Consider the following 21,893-nt stretch of genomic DNA (forward strand, 5'->3'; position numbering starts at 1 on the left):
CAGGAGCTGATGTGTGGAAGGAAAGGGTCATCACAGGGCCTTCTTCTGCCTGGCAAGAGGAAGCGCTTGATCACGGGGCCCTGGGAATCCAGAGCAGGCGTGCCTGTGAGGGGCTGTGCTCAATCACTTGCTGTTCTGAAGTTTTCTTCTTTTTTTATCTAATCAGAGAGCTTCTTTGCTTCTTTTTGTGTTCCTTCTGGATAGCAATAGCACTTATATAACACTTTCACGGTGCTTTACAGCCCTCTCTAAGCGGTTTACAGAGTCAGCATCTTGCCCCCAAACAATCTGGGTTCTCATTTTACCTGCCTTAGAAGGATGGAAGGCTGAGTCAACCTTGAGCCAGTGAGAATCAAACTGCCGAAGAACAGTTGGCGGTCAACAGAATTAGCCTGTGGTACTGCATTCTAACCACTGCGCCGCCATGGCTCTTCACCAGGGATGGTTGTGCTTTGTATCCCTACTCTTTTGCAAGGTGGAACTGACGTTCCTAAGGCTATTGTGCTGCTCAGGGGAGCCAGTTGTGGCTTGACCCCTTCCCCTCTTGCCAGTTGATATACAAGGCTAAGTTGATATGCCAGGCTAACTACAAGACCATTCAAAAGTGGTAGCAATAGCAATAGCAGACTTATATACCACTTCACAGTGCTTTACAGCCCTCTCTAAGCAGTTTACAGAGTCAGCATATTGGGTCCTCCTTTTACTGACCTCAGAAGGATGGAAGGCTGAGTCAACCTTGAGCCAGTGTGAATCGAAATCCTGGCAGTGGGCAGTGAGTTAGCCTACAGTACTGCATTCTAATCACTGTGCCATCATGGCTCTTTGCTACCTTTCTGCTCTTTCTCTGAGTTCCCATCTGTTTTTGCCTTTGTAAATTCTTTCCCTTCCAAACCACTGATGGAGAGTTTACTTGGTCCTGAGTTTTATCTCAGGGCTGTGGTCAGAACATATGAAAAAGCTGTAAAAACTTTGCAGGCATTCTGAAATAGTAGTAGGCACAACACTAAAAAGCATTTAGAAGTAGTAAACTTGCATAGAACAAATCTGTTCATGTATTAAGATTTTGGAGAGACCAAGTAAGAAAAGAGAATTTGAAACAGTTAGGTCTCTTATGAGACTTCCACGAATGTTCTTCATCATATCTTTCTATAGTGCTCTCTTGGTCACTATAGACCAATGCAGTGGTGAAATCCATTTTTTTTTTACTACTGGTTCTGTGGGCATGGCAGGGGAAGGATACTGCAAAATCCCCATTTCCTCCCGATCAGCTGGGATTTGGGAGGTAGAGAATAGATGGGAGCAGGGCCAGTCAGAGGTGGTATTTGCCGGTTCTCCAAACTACTCAAAATTTCCGCTACTGGTTCTCCAGAACCTGTTGGATTTCACCCCTGGACCATTGGATCTATAGGGGGAGGGGGTCCATCTCATTGCCAATTTGAAGATTCGGTTGTTTTCTGGAGTTCAGAGTGCAGGCTGGCAAAGACAATTGGGACTGGGTTGAGGTGGCTGTGGCTTCCCCGCTTTATGGAAAACAGCCTCAGAGCCATGTGGTCCTGGGATTACTTACCATCCCATAGGGTAAGGCAGGATGGAGGATAGCCAAAAGGACAGAGGTGGGGAAGAGATAGTTGGCTAGGGGCAGTTGGAGGCAATCCTTTAACTTACTGAGGCTTGGATTGAGTGGGTCCATGGCTAATGACCAGTAAAATTTGCATAATGATAGTTACTTTGTCTGCCGGGATTGCAATTGCTAAACAATAAGATGACCTGCTTTGCAACCCCATCGGTTAACTAACGAAATTCTGATCCCAATTGTGATCATAAGTCAAGGGTTACCTGCATGAAGCCATGATTTGTTTTACTTATGGTTTGCTAAGATGCAGTAGCTGGGGTTTCACAAAAGGCTTTTAAGCCATAAACAATTACCTGCGGTCCATAGCGGCGGGATTCATTCAGTTTGCCTAGCCAAAACCAAATAAATCACACTAGGGCTTAGAGAGTAGAACAGCCATATTGGGTGTTGTTGGATGGAATAGTAAATAATAGTAGAGGGAAGTGTAAGAAAGTAACTACATTTACAAACCTTTCCACGCCACAATGTAGTTTGGCTCGTTGTGCTGTGCCGTCAACCATCACACTTAGCTTAGTGCAACTGATAAGCAATCAGTTATAAACTATAAACTATAAATAATATAAATAATAATATAATATAAATAATAAAATTATAAATATGTTATAAATAAGTTCTAAACTTATAAATAAATAAATAATAACAATAATTATAAATATAAATAAGTTATAAACTGATAAACAATCACCTAGCCTGACTAGGTGGCTCAGTGGCTAAGACACTGAGTTTGTCGATCAGAAAGGTCGACAGTTTGGCGGTTCGAATCCCTAGTACAGGTCTCCTGCGTGAGCAGCGGGTTGGACTAGATCAGGGGTCGGCAACCTTAAACACTCAAAGAGCCATTTGGATCTGTTTCCCACAGAAAAGAAAACACCGGGAGCCACAAAACCCTTTTGACATCTAAAATGAAGATAACACTGCATATATCATTTTTTACTTCTATGCTATATATAAAAAAACTATAGTGTGTTGCATTTATGAAATCAATGAACTGCTGCAGAGTTTTATTTCTACATGCAACAAAAACATTTTGAACTAAAAAAAAAAGATGGGTAAAAAAGCTCAATAAATCGCGTGCCAATGGGTGTCATACATTGGCAATTGTGACACATATTTTGAGCAACTGGGAGCCACACCAGAGGGATGAAAGAGTCACATGCAGCTCCAGAGCCATGGGTTGCAGACCCCTGGACTAGATGATCTCCAAGGTCCCTTCTGTTACTGTTAGCAAAGTGGCTAAACTGGATCTGGTTCAAAATGGGGTTAAATATGCTGAGTTCTCCATCCCTTAGCCTTCCATCTGTAACGAGAGAGGAGCTACTGACTTACTTTGTATGATTTTTGTCAGAAATAACGTGAGGTCATAGATGAGAAGCTTTCTGGTTACAGGGGGGAAAGCAGGGGTGAAATGCTCCCAGTTCAGACCGTATCACATGATCCAGTAGCGATGGAGGCAGGTGGTTCGGAGAACTGGTAGCAAAAATCCCTGCCCCCCCCATTGCCCAGCTGAGCCGCACAATCATCAGAGGCTTTTTTTTTTAATTTTTAAAAACATTTTTTCTACAACCTCTTTGGCCGAAGAGGTTATAGAAAAAATGCTTTTAAAAGTAAAAACAAAGCCTCTGCCGATCAGGCAAGTCAGCTAGGATCGTCAGAGGCTTAAAAAAAAAGAAAAAGCCTCTGCCGATCAGGCAAGTCAGCTGGGATCGTCAGAGGCTTTAAAAGCATTTTTTTTAACAACCTCTTCAGCCGAAGAGGTTGTAGAAAAATGGTTTTAAAAGTAAAAAAAAGAAAAAAAACTTGGCCATGCCCACTCAGTCATATTACCCCCCACCAAGCCACGCTCCTATTTCTTTTTGTGTCCAAACATGCCTGAAGAAGTACTTTCTGCACTCTTTTATTTCCTTCCTGTCTTTCAGATTGGTAGGATTGGTTCTGCAATATCTCATGGGCTTCAGGGTCATTCCCCCCCCCCCTTTCCAAAGGGATTGTGTAAGAGACAATGAACTTTTTTTCTTACCATGGAAAAGTCCCTCCCTCCCTTTCTCTCTCCCCCACCCCCAATTTTGGCTTGTGGGCCTTAGCATAATGCCCTCTTAAGAAGCAGTGGAAGGGGAGAGGCCGAGAGCTGCTTTTTCAAAGCAAAGTGTGGGCAGCAGGAACCTTTTCTCTTCGTTTGCAGTGAATGTGGAGCAGAAGCCCTTTTCCACTGTAGCTGTAGAATAGAACTTACTTTAGCAAAAACAAGGGAACTGTGACCTCAGCTAGCACCAATTATTCCTTAGAAAATCTTTAGAGACCCTATTCATCCTTGGCCTTTGCAGCAACACAGATTGCCTGCTGTTTGTCCTGGGAATGAGCTGAGCTTTTTTTTCTGTTGATCAAACAATATCACAAATGCTTCAGGCTTTCTGATTAATGTCCACTGCTGTGTCATCATCATAAAGCTCTCCACTGTCTCTTGTGCCTCCAAGAGATCGCATTAACAAAGCACTGTATGTTTTGATAATCTCAAAAGAGGGGTTTGCTGATTTCCCCTGATAACTTTGATAATTCATTTTTACTGCTTTTGTTTGCTTGCTTGCTTGCTTTTTTTATATATATATAAAATGAAAGAAAAAAGAGAAGCAAATGTAACAAAACAAAATAGCACATGGATCAAATGTGGTATGTTTCAATTACTATATATAACTGTATGGTCTAGATTACTGTTCTTCTGTTTTAATGTTTGTGGAAGATATGGCTTGGAATGGATAAATACATGCAGAGAAGTGAAGTGGTGGTGTAATTAGGAATGAAAGGGCTTACCATCGAAGGAAATTCCCTGACTTGTGGGATACCAAGGAAACCAATTTCTGGAGGAGCCAAGGATGGATCCCACCATGATAGTGGTAAGATAAAATCAATAAAATAGAGCTAGTTCTTCTGGATTTGCTTTTTGTATGAACTACCTTGAAAAGCTGACATCAGTTTGGTGAGTTTGAAATCTTACTAATCCAGTGTTTTCTTGAGATAAGGAGGGCTAAAGTGAGAAGACAATGCTTTTATGTTATAGCACCAATGCTAGAATATATTCCATGTTTTCCCCCAAATAAGACCGGGTTTTATATTAATTTTTGCTCCAAAAGATGCATTATGGCTTATTTTCCGGTTAGGTCTTAGTTTGGGGAAAATACAGTACTAAACGCTTCCGTCTGGTTGACGAACTTAACGGGGGCTTCTTTTTGGGGTAGGGCTTATATTACAAGCATCCTGAAAAATCATGCTAGGGCTTATATTCCGGTTAGGTCTTATTTTGGGGAAAACAGAATATATATTAGAGTACACCCTATCTTGTTGGCCTTCCATAAGGCAGTTAAAATAAAATTATTCCTGAACAATTTTTGTAACAGTCATCTTACCGTTACATTATTTAATCTGAGTTGTGTTTTGTTGTTGAACTGGTTGTTCATTCATTCATTCATTCATTCATTTATTCATTCATTCATTCAGTTTCTATAGCTACCCATCTCAACTAATGACTCTGGCCATTTATTATGAATTGGTGGCATATAAATGAAATTGATGGCATATAAATTTCAGAATAAATGTGTCAGAGTATGAATTGTTGCAGTGTAATTTGTGAATGCATATGAAAGTAGGAGTCTGAAGCCTCTTGATAATTTTGTTATTCTCCAGTGAATGGTGATAAAGAACAAATCAGGGATGAGTTTGGAGAAAATTGTACAATATTGTGAATGAATGAGGGAACATGTCCCATTACATGACATGAAAGGATATATGGGGATGATGTAGAAGAGCTAGAAAAGAAAAATTGGTTGTTTAGAATCACATTGTTTTGTGGTTTGTTCAGAATACATGATTTGAGTATGAATCTTGTGTGCTCACATCAAGGAAGAATGATACAAAAATAATACAATTAAGAGAATTAGTACAGGATACAAGTGTAATGAGAGGTTTTGAATGTTAGATAGACTATTATTTGGGGGAAGAAAAAGTGAATCATTGGGATAAAAAAGTAGGCAGGAAATAAAAGTGAAAAAGTAGATGAATTTATAATGAAAGTATAAATGTAATAGTCTACCAGAATGAATAAAAAAGTCAAACATTGTGAATATGTTGAAAAATTGTAGGTCTACAGATGATATACCAGAGAAATGTTATGAGAGTAAAATAGAGTACAAAAGGTATAACTGCCTGACTTTATTATTTGTGTGAATTGTGCATCTGTGTCTTGACAATTGGAAGAATGCTGTTATTGTTCTCCTATCCAAAAGGAAAGGTAGCAAGCAGGGCTGTTTTAACGCATGATGGGCACTTGCCCGTGGGCCAGTGGTCCGGCTCACACGAGCCGGTAGCGCCAGCAGCACGTGGTTTACCAAACCGGTAGTGGCAGCAGTGCGAGGCTCCGCCCACCCATCCGGACATCATTACTTCCTGATTGTAACCCATTTTTGACCCTCTGGGCATGTGCAGAAGGCTTTGCGCATGCCCAGAGGGTCAAAAATCGGACATGACGAAGGCGTGTGCACTTCCGAACTGGTAGGGAAGGTAAGTAGATTTCACCTCTTTCGTGGGCCCCACGAGCGTACTAATCTGTGTATGTTAACCCTTTCCTGCACCTTGTATCATACAAATACAGCAACTGTATGGCTTACTGAGTATTATTGTGTTTTTCACGCCTCGTGTATTGTTCAAATGTTTATCATGTTGATTAGTTGTTGCTGCACAGCATGTTTTTAATGTTTCAACACCAATTTTGTTGGAAGGGCCAATAAAATAAATACATGTTTAATTTTATTGACCATTTACATTTTTATTCCTGTGAGTAGTTGTTGCAGGGGCCCCAGTACACTGCTTTGCCCATAATGCTGTTAAGACGGACCTGGTAGCAAGTGTGAATGCAAATGTTACAAGAGACTCACTTTGCTAAGTATACCTGGGAAACTGCCAAAATTCTGACCGAAGCTGTTGAAAGATTTTCCAGCTCTGATTCGATTATGTCTTTTAAAGTATTCTCTGGAGTCTGTCAATCTCCCTCTTGTGCTATTGGAGATTTCAAAAGAAGTTAGTGCAACATTTTCTCCCAATCAACACAACAGTATGCCCATCATTCAATGGCTAAAAGACATCCATTTCACACTTTCAGCAACCAGGAAGAAAATCCACAAAAATTAAATTAACCCTTCGAGCAACGTTTGGCTCTGTAAAAGATGCTGTGTCATGAATTGTATTGTTGCTTGGACAGAAAGTATTCCTTCAATCTATGGCAGGAGTCTGCAACCTTAAACACTCAAAGAGCCATTTGGACCTGTTTCCCACAGAAAAGAAAACACCGGGAACCACAAAACCTGGGTGGGCGTGGCCAACTCGATGTCACTCACTTCGACCAGTCACATGACCCCCTAGCCACACCTACCCAGTAGGTCTTTAGGACAGAGAACCAGTTGTTAAAAAACACCGGGAGCCACAAAACCCTTTTGACATCTCTCTCTCTCTCCCTCCCTCTCTCCCCCACTCTCCCTTCCCCTCTCTCTGTATCTCACTATGTCTCTCTCTCACCCCCTTTTTCTGTATCTCTCTGTCTCTGCCCTGGCCGCTTCTCCATCCCCCGCAGTCGCCCTTACTTTCTCAGGCCAGGCAAGGAGTGACTGGGAAGGGGCAGGGCCAGCCAGTGGTGGGATCACCTGACAGGGAGCCACAGCAGAGGGCCCAAAGAGCCGCATGTGGCTCCAGAACCACAAGTTGCTGACACCCAATCTATGGTATTTTAATAGGTTTGCCTGCCAGGTTCAGCTCTCCAAACACTGACAAAATAGGAAGACATATGTAGCCTCTTCAGAGTAGCAAATTACGAGTTCACAACATTGACTGTTACTACATTACGGCCCTGTTCATTCATACAGCATACTTAACCAGGTCTTGGGGCTGAGGGGTAAAGCAGGATTTCAAAACTCAAGTTATCTGAGGCAGTCATCTAACCTTGAGAGATTAATGTTAGCTTCAAGAACATCTAGGCTTGTTTGAGCTAAATTAACTCCCCCATGTTCTCTCCAATTACTTATCTGAAGAGTAACTGATCCTTATAATAACCACGAGTGAGATGAAATTCTGTCAAGGTCCTGCAAAGATCCTTCAGTTTCCTAGGCTCTCTGTCTCAGTGGACATTTGGATTTACACACAAAAAAAATCTCTGCAGCCCTTCAGGGAGAAAAAAATAGGTATAAATGGGTGTTGAAAGGTTGGTACAATTATCATTCCTCTATTGTTATAATAGTCTGAAAGATTCCCCTCCCTATTTATAGTAAACAGACTCAAGACAAGGCAATCTTGAGGTTCTTTCTCACTTTCTCACCTCTTTCTGGGCTAATCCATATGAAGAACGGCTGCAGATTTTGGATCTAGTTCAGGGGTCTCCAACCTTGGCAACTTTAAGATTTGTGGACTTCCAACTCCCAGAATTCCTCAGCCAGTTGCCAAAGTTGGAGACCCCTGAGCTAGCTAGTCTAAAGAAAAGAAGAATTAAGGGTAACATGATAGTATTTGAGTATTTGAGGGGCTGCCCCAAAGAAGAGGGGGTCAAATTATTCTCCAAAGCACTCCAAAGATGGCAGGACAAGAAATAATGGTTGGAAACTGATCAAAGAGAGAGGCAACCTGAAATTAAGGAGAAACTTCCTAACTCTGAGAACAATTAACCAGTGGAACAGCTTGCCTTCAGAAATCATGGTTGCTCCATCACTGGAGGTTTTTAAGAAGAAACTGGACAGTCATTTGTCTGAGATTGTATAGGTTCTCCTGCTTGAGCAGGAGGTTGGACTAGAAGACCTCTAAGGTCCCTTCCAGCTCTATTCTATTCTAATTCTTATTCTAATCCAATGTTTTCATAATAGCTTCTCTGGCATTTTTCCCCCTGAAGTTTACATTCATACTTCTCTATGACTCCCTCCCCCTAAAGGATGCCTGGAAAGAAGCCATTCTCTCTAGCGAGGAAAATAGAAAAACCCCACCAAGATACATCTAGCACTGATTAATATGATGTCATTTATTGTGTTAGTGAATAGATGCAATCTGATCTTTTCACATAAAAGAAGGGAGGGCCCAACTCTCTGCATAGAAAATGTGGGAAAAACAGGCAACAACATTGCTGCCTTAAAATTGCCTATATGTCACAACTGATGCTGGAACGGTTGTGTTTTTAACATTTACTCTGTTTCCTAAAAACAATTTCTACATGGGTAACAGGGCAGTTAAAAAAATCTGTTTCTAACATTCCTTCTGAGCCTAATCGCTATCCCTGGCTTTTAATTAACATAGCTCTTTTTCCAGTCTGTGGGCCCCAGATATGATTGTGCTAAGGATGATGGGACTGAAACAGTCGACCACCCAGAACAAATCGAGTTGGGGAAAAAGTGTTTTCATAGAAAGCAGCATAAACAACTACTGAATAATTATAGCTTCTCAAAAGCTGGTCTTCGAAGAAGGGTCTTCATACCCTTGGTATGAATTTAGGGATCTTATTTTCACCCTATTTTATTGAATAAATCACAATTGTCTGAATATATAGCTATGTAAAAAAAATTATCTACTGCAAATCGCAGGACAAAGCACCCAGCTTTTTACGTGCTGTTTTATGTATTTCCTCCTAGGTGGCCTGCAGCTATGCCAGTTGCTAACACGATGACGGGGAGCAGTGTCCCCAATGTGGAGAACAAGCCTGAAGACATTATTTGCAAAACAATTGAGAGGTAAATATTCTTAATATTCTGTTTGTGCTGATTTCCAAGTGAGGGAAGGGTTTAATGCCCAGTCACTTACAACTGCTTGAAGTTACGACAGACTCCCTGATAGTTACTTACAACCTTTCTTCGAAGTTATGACTGATACAACACACACACACACACCCTGCAGTCACGTAGTCATATTTTGGGTGCTTGACAATTGGCTCACATTTCCAGTCATTTATGTTACCTCATGGTCACACGATAGCATTTATGATGTTTTTTTGCTGGCAAAAAATGACCATTTGAGAACATGGATTCCCCTTAACTATCATGGTTTGCTTAACGGCTGCAGGGATTCAAGTTACAACCATTGTAAAAATAGTCATAAAACTGAGTCAGGGCACATGAGTCACTTAATGACTACCATGACTTACAACCAAAGATTCTAGCTCAATTGTGGTTCTAAGTCAAGGGCTACTATACTTACTTCCTCCCTCCACTTTTTTTGTTCAAAGATACTTTGAACATATTTTCAACTTTGTCAGAAACAGGCACAGATAATTGAATAGGTTCCTGCACTTTACAAGTGCATTCTTGACCTCACTTTCACTAAGGCGCTAGTGGGGGATTTATTTTATTGTTTTGCATGGGGATAGGGGATATCTGATCTCCATATTTATTTCTGCTTTACTGTCATTAATCATGGCTTTAGAAGCTTATCCAGGACATATAATAGGGGAGAAGAGGGGAAATTTAAAAGAGAGTCAAATTTATTCATTTTTTTTTTTTAACCAAGCACCTGATCTAGATTTTGGAAGCTTTTCTAGAAATACAAGCCCTCGTATTTCAGTACTAGACAAACACATGTCTGTCTCGGGCCTTTTGTTATATTAATATGTTTTAACTACATGTGCTAAATTGATCTTTTTCTGTTACTCTGAAGCAGCTTTTATTGTTCATATTTAGGTGTGAAACAAACCCCTTATATATTCTAAGCTGTGAAAATAGTCATTTTGCATATAATTTTGTATGCTATAAATAGGACATAAATCTTAAAAATGTAATAATAGGTAAAATAAATTGCCATTTTAAAATCTCTCTTGTTTAATATTCCCTCCTTTCAATATATTAACTTGAGGATAAGATTTTAAGAGACTCTCAGCACTGTATTCATCTCTGGAGCTACATATCATTAGTTTAGCCTCAGGTAATAAACTGTTAAGCAGAAAGGTTTTCAGTCTAGCTTAAACATACATTTGAAGTCCCTGTGCTCTAGTTATTATGTGTAAAGGCATGAGTAGTGTCCATACAAATATTTTTTTAAAAGAGATAACCCATTTAGGATAGTAGTGGGTTTCAAAAATTTTGGTACCGTTTTGGTGGGTGTGGCTAGGTGGGGAGCATGTGACTGAGTGGGCATGGCCAACTTGACATCACTCACACACACACCCATTCAGTCACATGACACACACACACACACACCTAGCATGCCCACAGGAAAAGATAGGAAAGTTTTTGGAATTTCCACCTATCTACCCCCGCCCTGCCTTCACCAGTCACCCCTGTTTCCCCTCCTTTAGCAGCCCTGGCCCTAGCCCCACTTCCTCCACATCCATTGCCTCTTTGTTCGGGCTGCTTACCTTCCGTGGCGGCTGGTCCAGAGTCTGAAAGGCAAGCTGACCGGAGTTTTCAGCAGCCCTAGCCAGCCACCACAAAGCGGCTGGCAAAAAAGCCTCCCACAGGCCGCCGAAAAGTACTGGAGTCGTGGAAAAAGCTGCTGCTGTGCCGTTGCCGCCATGTTCTTCGCGCATGAGCATCCCATTTGACTTGCAAGGCAATAGGATGCGCATGCTCAAAAGAACATGGTGGCAATGAACATGGTGTGCAACCGGGGGACCGGTTCAGGGACATGGCCAGCTGGCCATCGCTACCAATTCGGTGACCTTGGCCAAATTTCCGCCAGCGGTTCACATGAACCGGTGCAAATTGACTGAATACCACCTCTGATCTAGTGCCTCAAAACTAAGATGTTACCTAGGATGGCTTTTCAGAAAGGAGAGTTTTTTGAGTAGTTTCCAGATGCATTCAGGTTAATTAGCTAATATAGGAAAGGGGGGGAAATACCAAATAGTTTTATGTTGACAAATGAGAAATGTATTTATATTGGTGTGAGCTTTGGTGTGTTCAAAACAAATGGATTTATGCAAGAATATTGCTTTAAGGTGTTACTGAACACCTTTGGTAAATAAATGAAGTGTGCTTGATGTTCATGTTTTACTGAAAAGATAGAAAAGCACTCCTCTTTGCAGATAAATTTAGATTAGTGGGAAGACACTAAAAAAAATTGCAGGAAAAACTAATAATTTTACACTCCTGTAACTTTTAAGTTAAAGTGTTATACATTTAATATTGAACTAACTATTAAATCCAGCTCATGACATTGTACTGAATGATGAATGCCAACCTGTACAATTCTTCTGACCCTTGCCCTTTTTGCCTAGGATCAGGTTTGCAAGTCTAAATAATCCAGCTGCAAAAACAACATTTTGGGGTGGGCTTTCAAAGCATAATTGGTCGAAGAGTGTTGCCTTCCCAGCCAAGCTACTGCCGAAAGCAGAACTAGATTCCGTGGCAGAGAGCTCACTGAAAACCATAGAGAAATTGATGCTGGATCCAAGACTGGACTGTTTTCAGCAGAATATGCTAAGCCCCAAGATGATCATCGGAGATCCCTCAGTAGATCTCAACGTGCGGGAAAGCAGCAGGATTCTAAGGAAGCAAATGGGTGGCTTTCAGAATCTTCGGTCCGTTGGGAAAGTCAGCTTGAAAAACAAGCCTTTAAGTATCAAGGACAAGATTTCAGAATGGGAAGGAAAAAAGGAAATTCCAGCTCCGGTGTCCCTGTGGAAGGAGGAGGACCAAAGTATTAAAGAGGAACCCAGTCCGGTTTTGGGTGTAATGGAGAAGATGGCTAGGAATAGTGTTGCAATGAGAGATGTGGATAATAAGAGGCTCCCAAATTACAAGGGGCCAAGCAAGGAGGATGAGAGGCAAGTTGGAACTTTTAAAAACGCTGGGCAGCATGTTGTAAAGAAAGCTGATGTGAAATCAAGGGAGGAAGAATGTAATTTCAATGTGGGTAAATGTACTGAGTTGAAGGACAGTAAGAAGGAAATCCAGAAGGAGAACCTGTCTGTCTTGAGTCAAGTCAAGAAGCTGGAGCAGGCCTTGAAGTGTGGGTCAGCTGAAGCCCAACCCCAGCTACCAGGTACTTACTATTCTCCACATTGTCTGCAAGAGAAGACAGGTGAGGATCAGGAGCCCTCTGAAGGCCAGGAAAGTACCAACCGCCTAGAAGTAAGTAAGTGGCTCCTTGGCTTGGATACTGAAGCCAGAGAGCCAATCTTTGGGACTTTGGAAGAGGTGAAAGCATCGTGTGTGAAATGCAGATCTCGCAATGAAGAAAATGTGTACATGGAGCCTGGCTTGCCAGAGAAGAAACCTTTTATCAATCCGCTTCCTAAGCCTCGACGGACTTTCAAACATGAAGGTGAAGAGGGGTGGATTCTGCCTGCTCGGAATAAGAGACTCCTACCCCCTCTCCCTTCTATTCCACCTCCTCCTCTGCCTTCTTCACCTCCCCCCTCAGCCATTAGTAGAAGGCTGAGGAACGGAAAGCTTAAGGCTAACGCAGATCACAGGTATTACTGTATATTGATTTTATCTGTTTCTCTTGATTCTTTTTAATGAACAATATAATCTTGTATGTATTCTGCTACATAAAATGGGGATATACTTCTATTAAATTTATTTATACCATGCTAGTGGGACTAAGAGAATGAATCAAAAACTTCATGAACAGATAGATTTTGAGGAGGGATTTGGAAGGAACGAGAGGTGGATTCATGCAGATATTCTGGGAATCAATCCAAGGCTAAAGAACAGGGGAGAAGTGAGGGAGGGGGAGTCTCAGAAACAGCCAGAAATTTTCAGATAGCCAGAGACAAAGTGAAAGCCCTGTGTAAGAATCTGTTGACATATTGGAGAAAGGCAACCCATAGCTTGGGAGATTTAAAATCTGAAGCAAAACTTTTTGAGGGTTGCTTACGGTGACATAAAGCTATAAAAATACATGTTTTTTTCCTCCAATAATACTTTAAGTGATTTGCTTTATTGTATTCTTTTGCGATATCCACCTTTTTTTCCCCACCACCTCTTCTGCTCTTTTTAAATGAATGCCCTAGGAAGTCCTATGAATTTGAAGATTTGTTGCAGTCCTCTTCTGAGAATGGCCGAGTGGATTGGTATGCTCAAAGCAAGATGGCCCTAACCCGCACTTTATCAGAGGAAAACGTCTATGAAGATATTCTAGGTAGGCATTCTGGAGATGAAAAGCAACTATGGTGACCTCACTGCTTGTACGTTAACTCTGTGCATGAGTGAATATTTAGTGCAAGTGTATGTAGCATTTTTCAAACCAAAGGTTTTAGTATGGAGTAGTATGGACTAGTTTTCTAGAAGATAAGAGGGGTAGAAATTACAATACTGCTGTGTAAGAGTAAGAATAGGCAACCAACAGTTTTCCTGGTATTGTTGAACTCTTAATTTCTGCAAACAGTGTTGCCATGCTATTTGGGGCTGATCAGAATTCGACATCTGGAAAGCTGGGAGTTGCTAGCTTGCATGTTTAAAATAACATCTCCTTGGTGTATTAGGGCATGTAAATATATAATTTTTGAGGTTACAACCGATTTTTATGGCATGCAATATTGTCTTATTTGTAGGAATAATATAAAGTGCATGACAGAACTGTAACCCTGGCAAGTCAACAGAAAACAGTAGATGAAACCAACATAAGCTAATATGAGAAAAGGACAAAGTACATTATTTCAGTGATGTGTGTATTTGTCAAAGCAAGGCAGACATTAGCATGTATATGTATGCTGCTTCCTTGAGTAAAACCTGATCCAAATGTGATCCATCACTTTGCTCGTATGTAGTAATTAACGAGTTCTAAACAAGTTGTTAATACTCACCTTAAACTAAAGTAATAGACACAATCCAACATAGAACAAAATGTGAAAATCAATAGGCAAAAAAGCACATTTTACTGATTGACTCATAATACTAAATAAAGATTTTTTAAAAAAATTACTCTGATGAATAAGTATTGCTGAACGCATTGTAAGCCGCCCTGAGTCTCTGGAGAAGGACGGCATATAAATCAAATTTAAAAAAAAAAAAAAAAGTTGGAATAGGCTGAAGCAATAAACCGTATGCTAAGCCCAAAATAAAGAAATTGCATTATAGATTTAATATGATATGTGAATCCAACTTCTATGTTGAATTGTGCCTGTGAGAAGTTTAATATTTCCAGCTTTAGAACACATCTTTAGCACATTCTCCTGCTTTCAGCACATTTCAGCACTTTATTTTCTTTTCTTCCAAAACTATCCTTCAATTTTCCTTTCCTTTTCCCCTCATGCCATCCAGTCATGATGTTGGCATTGGCTACTGATGTTCAGGTATGACAATCACTCTTTTTTAAAAAAAAAAAATGATTGAAGAATAATTGTTGGATCCTGGTTTAAAAGCTTATTTTGGACCAGTCATTCTCTTTCAGAGGTTTTTTAGGAGGGATGGATAAAATTGCTTTCTCATAGTGTAGCATTAAAGCCAACTTTTTGCAAAGTTGAATGCATATTCATTCATTAGATGCAGCTGTTTACAAATTCAGAATAAGAAACTACTGTAATGAATGTGGTATAAAAGTTTGAATAGCTTTCTAGTTGAATTATTGTTACTTTTTTAATGTATAATTATCAGTAAGATCCACAGAGATATGACTCCTTAAAGGTGCAGGTGGAAACAATTCCACAAGTGAACAAATACCCTGATTATTCTAACACTCAGGTTGTGACCTTCAATCACCTTAGGCTTCCCTAAGTAGCCATCTGAATATCTATCTGAAAATGAAGAGAATTCACTTTTACAAAGCATGATAAGGTATTTAAAATCTGTATATGCTTCCAGCTAGCGAATTTACTTGGGAGGAAATACTATCAAGGAATGGAACATATATGGAAGTCAAGGCACATTATGGAAGACCGCAAAAGAGTAAAATATCAGGAAATGGTCACAGCTGCAAAACAGAATCCACAGATCAGTGCAAATAACTTGCTGAAAAGATTAGGTGATACTGGAGTAGCTCCTCAGGTGCACAATGCAGTGTTGCTTACATAATGAGTACCTGCACAAAAACATTCTCAGAAAGAAACCTTTGTCTCCGAGTTCAGGTTTGTCTAAAAATGTAAAGAAAACCTTGATAAGTCTGAAATGTTTGGGAACAAAGTACTTGGAGACCAGTGCCACAAAAACCACACAATTGTTTAGACAAAAAAGGACAAAGCCTTTATGGAAAAGAATACTTTGCCAGCTGTTAAGCATAGAGGTGGTCTGATTATGTTTTGGGATTGGGTGATAACAGTGGCACAGGAAGTACTGTGTTGACAGAAAGAAGAAAGAATTCAGTTAACTGCTAACATATCCTTCACATTTGTATTATGTGGAGATTGTTTTGATTTAGGGATATATTGGTGTAGGGTTTCCTGCCTAAGCAGGGGATTGGACTAGAAGACCTCCAAGGTTCCTTCCAACTCTGTTATTCTGTTCTGTCCTGTTCTGTTCTGTGCTGTTCTGAAACATAATTAACTAGGGGGTGCCTGACTTTTTCATCCAATTGTATGTACACTGCTTTTAGCGCCTGGAAGAAGAGCATGTTTCAGTCTAATAAATATATTAGTCAGTCCTTCCCATCCTGATGCACCCTAAATAGATTGATTTGCAGATCATCTACTCATAGAGCTGAATTTATAGTTCCGTGTACAGGTAGTCCTTGACTTACAATGGTTTGTTTAGTGACCATTCAAAGTTACAACGGCACTGAAAAAAGTGACTTATGAACATTTTTTCACATGACTGTTGATGTGTGATCATCTCCATCCCTGTGATCAAAATTCAGACACTTGGCAACTAACTCATAGTTATGACGATTGTAGTATCCTGGGGTCATGTGGTTACCTTTTGCCACCTTTTGACAAGCTAAGTCAATGGGAAAACCAAATTCACTCAACAACGGTGTCACTAACTTAACCACTGCAGTGGTTCACTTAACAACTGTGGAAAACAAAGTAGTAAAATGGGGCAAAATTCACTTAACAAATGTTTCACTTAGCAACAAAAGTTTTGGGCTCAGTTGTAGTTGTAAGCGAGGACTCTTGCATATGCTGGTGGTAGTTTATGAATGATACGGAATCTCATTCTGCCCACAAATGTCATTTCCAAATTTCTAGGAAAAAGTTACATTTTGTTTTATGTGCATTTATTGCCTTGGTTTTCAATTCCAGATTTACCAGCAAAAGAAAACCCCTATGAAGATATTGAGACAAATAGTCATTGCCTAGGGAAGAAATGTGGCCTGAACTTTCCAGCATCTCCTTCTTCTATTCCTGGCACACCCACAAAGGTAACCTGGTCTAATCTGAACAGCCACTGCCCCCAAGCTATACATTTTGACTGTTATTATGGAGATTCAGTGGTCAGAAAATTGATACCTTCAGGGAAGAAAATGACTAATCCTTTGTTCAGCTTGGTTTCCCATTTTGGATTAACTCCCTAAGGGAGTTTATCTCTCCCCCCCCCCAATTGAATTTGGTGACTTTAAAGGAGTAGAACTAAGCTTTCTGAATCATAATGGTTTTCTGGATTTAGAAATAGGGCACTCTAGACTTGTTCTTACTATAGATATTTATTGATAGGTAAGAAGGTAAAGGTTCTCCTCGCACATATGTGCTAGTCGTTCCCAACTCTAGGGGATGGTGCTCATCTCCGTTTCAAAGTCGAAGAGCCGGCGCTGTACGACAACGTCTCCGTGGTCATGTGGCCGGCATGACTAAATGTCAAAGGCACACAGAATGCTATTACCTTCCCACCAAAGATGGTCCCTATTTTTCTACTTGCATTTTTTACATGCTTTCAAACTGCTAGGTTGGCAGAAGCTGGAACAAGTAACGGGAGCTCACCCCATTATGCGGCACTAGGGATTCGAACCGCTGAACTGCCGACCTTTCGATCGACAAACTCAGAGTCTTAGTCACATTTATTGATAGTGCTTGCCAATTCGTAACCATAAAGAAATTCTGTAAAACCATATACCACATTCCTAGGGTTGGCTGGAAAGTGGAAGTTTGGAAAAAACAGGAGACTTTGTTACCTGTGAAATCATTCTTTCTGACTATGAGCTGCTGAGGGATCTTGTTGAATATTTGTGGGCAAAGTCAGGGGCCACAACTCTGCCTTGCAGCTTTCTGGAGGACTGTAGGTAGCCTTCTGTTGACCTCATAAGAAGAGGTGGAATTCATTTCTCAATCCTTTTTATGGAGATTAAGAATGGGAATAGGGAGACAGCTGGGCAACCAACTCATTCTCAACTTTAATACCACTTGCCCTCCAAATAGTCTAAATTCAGGTTGCGAAGCAGTACTTCAAAATACGATGGTTGAGCAGCTGGATTATAGTAGTGAGATTTTAGGTTATTTATGAGAAGAATTGACAGTAATCTTCTATTTCCAGTTCAAACTCAAAGCCACTGTTGTAAATCCCAATTTTTTTCCTTCACATTTTGGGAGCTGTATCTTGGATTACTGAGAGGTATGCATATGGCTTGTGTGCCATGGAATTTTACACTTCCATTGTTTAAAGAGTTTTGGGGATTTTCAGTACTTGGTGGTAGGAAAAATACTGTCCTATTCACTACCACCACTATCCATATTCAGGCATAGCGGAGGAGAGGTTAGATCAGAAGTTGAAATTCCCTATATAAAAATAAGATGAATGGCCATCAATAGAGCAAAAGACAGAGAACACTGATTAATATATAAAGTACAAGGGGCTCCATTAATGAAGAATATGCTTAAACAGAAATGCTCTTGCAAATATTTATGCATATATATGTATTTGATAACCTATTTGGGATTTTTATTTAAATCCGCCCTATCTCCATAGGACTCAGGTGTGCAAAGGTTAAGTTGCTGTAGTATAGAGACAGAAAACTCTGTGTTACTACTGTCTACTAATCCCTAACTGTTTTCCAGATAATATAGGAATGAATCTGGAAAAATATTAGTCTTTTTGGATGTACAGAGGAGTTTTGGGCAGGGAGGGATTTGTGGAGGGAGTTCATTTTGGCAACTGCACACTATACTTTTGATATTCAGTCTGGAGATAAGATTCAGTGTAGCTGGCAGCTGATATTATCTTCCAAGTGATGGGGGATTATTTTTTGTTTTGTTTCCTATCTTAATACATCCTGCTTTCCTTTTAATGCCTTTAACAGAATGAGAACCTGGTCTGAGGGGCGTTTGGTGCTCTCTGAGCTTGGTTGTTTTCTTGCAGATGTTTCATTACCCAAACTAGGTAACATCATCAGCGCTGATTATTTCAACCCTGAGCTAGAAATACTGTCCTTAGAATGTGGTCTGTTGGAGAGAGTGATGATGATGATGAAAATACTGAAGGCATTAGCTGAGTTACCTTTATTCGGGCAGCTCCATATCAAATTCTAGCAGTTTAGGTCTAAGGCTGGGCTAGACTCAATCCATTAGAAGAGTTAAGCATACACAAGAGATATGCAAATGAAGAATCTGCTGTGCAAATGAGTTTCAGTCAAAATAGAGCAGAAGGGGACCTTGGAGGTCTTCTAGTCCAGCCCCTGCTCAAACAGGAACCCTTTCAGACTGTCCAGTCTCTTCTTAAAAACCTTCAGTGATGAAGCACCCACAACTTCTGAAGGCAAGCTATTCCACTGGTTAATTGTCCTCACTGTTGGGAAGTTTCTCCTTAATTCCAGGTTGTTTTCTCCTTGATTAGCTTCCATCCATTGTTTCTTCTCCTGCCCTCTGGTTTATTTGGTTTAAATAGAAGTTTACCTTTAAGCACTAAATTGTACTAGAAACGGTAGTGACTACAAAAGTCATAGGCACCTAGTGTTTTGGAACTGAAATTTTGTTTGAAGCTGGAGTGAGGAGAAAGATTGAGAACTTGGCCAACATTTCTGGTCTGAATAAACTGGAAGAAATTTTGCAGTTCTGCGAAATTAGTAACTTTGCAGTTATTAATCCTTGAGTTCATTTGTATGTATTTTGTAGATGGGTGTTTGAAAAAGGGAAAAATAGAGACAGTTCCTCACAAACTTCATTTTATAGATACTTCCATCAAATCATAACTCTGAAGTATTTTTAAAAAGCATCTAGAACTACAACCGGGTCATTACAAGGAGTTTGTTTTTTTTAATTATCTCACAAAGATGGTGTTGGAAGAAATTTCCTTCTGGGTTGCGTTCCAAATGGGGGAAAAGGCACTGGAAACATGGAGACTGGAAAGATGGTTTTAATGGTGGACAGGATCACATGCCTTGAAGATGCTGGGTGAAGAAAAAAAAAGGGCCGAGATGCTGAGAGTGCCCTGGTTATATGCCCTCTCTGGGCCCCACCCTAGACCGTCTTGTTCCTGTGTAAGAAATGCACTCTGATTGGTGGTCAGACTCCCAGGGGGCCATGCAGGGGCAACTCTGTAGGCTCTGAGTCCCAAGCTTAGCTGAGCCTTGCTAGGTGATATAATCTTCCCAGGTGCCATGTGGTGAGTTTCTGTTGCTAGATGGGTCCTATTATGTCCTGGAGGCCATGTCTTTTGTGTTGTGGATGAGCTGGCTCAGGCCTTAATGGCCCATTGACAAAGATGTGTGTGGGGGGGCTGAGTTTCTGCCTCCCTTTTAGGGGAAATATTCTGCCCTTTTAATATTTCCTAAAATGTTTCATTTTTCTATGAGAGGGATCAGTGCTAACTTCCTACAATGGAAAAAATATTTTATTTATTGCTTGCATTCTGTAAAAAATAATGCAAACAGGAACCAACTAATTAGTAGTCTGATTTGTTATGTAGTTAGCACTTAATAAGTTTTCTACTACTGTTCATTGAAGAGAGAAGAATTTCATTCAATTGTGAACTTATTTCACCATATTGGTCTTTTGTAAATTAAAGAAGAAAGTCACAATTGCTGTAGTTGCAATCAGTACCTGGAGTTGTTTTAGTAACCCCGATTTTGCTTTGTTATGCTCTCACAACAACTTTATTCCAGCGTTTCCAGGAGCCAGAATTTGAAATTGGTTTTCTTGTGCCCAAAGCTAAGATTTGACCTACTGTGTCCTAAGAAGCTCATGAACCAGTGCCAGACCATCCTGTTGTTTTACTGGATAAAATCGATAGCTAAATAACAGGGTCAGGGAATGCACGGTCCATAAATATGCAATTGTATGGTTGCTTAAACTTGCTTCTGAAGCCACTGGTGATGAACATTGGCTGAGAGGCTATTGGACTATATAACATCTGGGTCTGATGTGGTACAACAGCTCCTTATTTTTCCTATCCAAGTGTCTGTGGTTGCTTCGCTGGTTAGTTTTGTTGGCTCAGTTCCATAGAGCTCCTGAAAGCTTGTTGTGCAAGCTGTAAGAGCTGTTTCTGTCATGCTAATGAGACTTCTCAGCAAACTGGTGGAAAATATATCATTCCCCCCCTCCCCCCTTCTATTGACCAGCTAGATAATCCTGTGGGGAAAAAAGTCTAAGCAAGTGTTAAAAGTTTTTTTGGCGCTAATAATCAGCCAAGTATTCTTGCAACTAATGTTTTGATGTTTCTTATTTTGATTTTTTTTTAAATCATGGAGAAATGCAGTGTCTGATGCTCCCCATTTCCCCCATTATGGTCTATCTCCTTAGGTCCTCTCTAAGCCCATCTTCTTTAGGCAGAACTCAGAACGCAGAAGTTTCAAATTGTTAGACATACGGAAACCCAATCGGGATGGGACTTATTCTCCTTCCAAAATCAGCCCTCCTTCCACTCCTAGCAGTCCTGACGATACTTTCTTCTCCTTGGGTGATTCTCAAAATGGCAAGAAAAGAAGGAAAATTTCCAAGGTATTTTGTTTTCTTTAAAGATTTTATTTGCTGACTTAGAAAGGACTGTGAAAGATTAGAAGCAGTGTTCAGAAATTGTTATTTTAAGTCTTGTCTAGGGAATTAAGTATTAATTTCACGTTCGTGATCCTGAAAATTCTCTGAATCTTGAGAGTCTTTTAAAATTAAGCTTATACATTACCCTCCACAATTGAGCAATGTAAATAGTAAATGATTAAAATTAATAAAACAGTAACATTAATCATCATCTGAAGGTTATAGGGCAGTGATGAGTAACCTTTTCCAGACCGAGTGCCCAAAGCGCACACCCAGCCCCCCAAAATGCAATGCGTGCTGCCCCCCCGTGCATGCTCCCCACTTATGCATGCACAGGCCCCTGCAGCGCCCCACCTTGCGCATGCGGGCATCCCCACACGTACTCCACCCCACTATGCATGTCCAACAGAAGTCTGTCACAGTCCTTCGGGATAAGGCTGATAAGCACCCACCTTTATCTCCCTTGACACGCTG

General features: G+C 40.4%; 1 protein-coding gene across 1 annotated transcript in view; it reads left to right on the forward strand.

The window, feature by feature from the left end:
• The window catches only part of DENND2A (DENN domain containing 2A), a 76,327-nt gene that overhangs the window by 23,620 nt on the left and 30,814 nt on the right, over positions 1 to 21,893 (forward strand). The window contains exons 2-6 of the mRNA XM_087873747.1: positions 9,280 to 9,378; positions 11,856 to 13,055; positions 13,599 to 13,726; positions 16,761 to 16,879; positions 21,186 to 21,383. Coding sequence (XP_087729873.1) covers positions 9,293 to 9,378; positions 11,856 to 13,055; positions 13,599 to 13,726; positions 16,761 to 16,879; positions 21,186 to 21,383 — 1,731 coding nt within the window. The 5' untranslated portion in view covers positions 9,280 to 9,292. The remainder of the gene's footprint in view (positions 1 to 9,279; positions 9,379 to 11,855; positions 13,056 to 13,598; positions 13,727 to 16,760; positions 16,880 to 21,185; positions 21,384 to 21,893) is intronic.

The sequence above is a fragment of the Pantherophis guttatus genome, chromosome 7 (assembly GCF_059756535.1).
Source record: "Pantherophis guttatus breed Tessera chromosome 7, ASM5975653v1, whole genome shotgun sequence".
NCBI lineage: Eukaryota > Metazoa > Chordata > Lepidosauria > Squamata > Colubridae > Pantherophis > Pantherophis guttatus.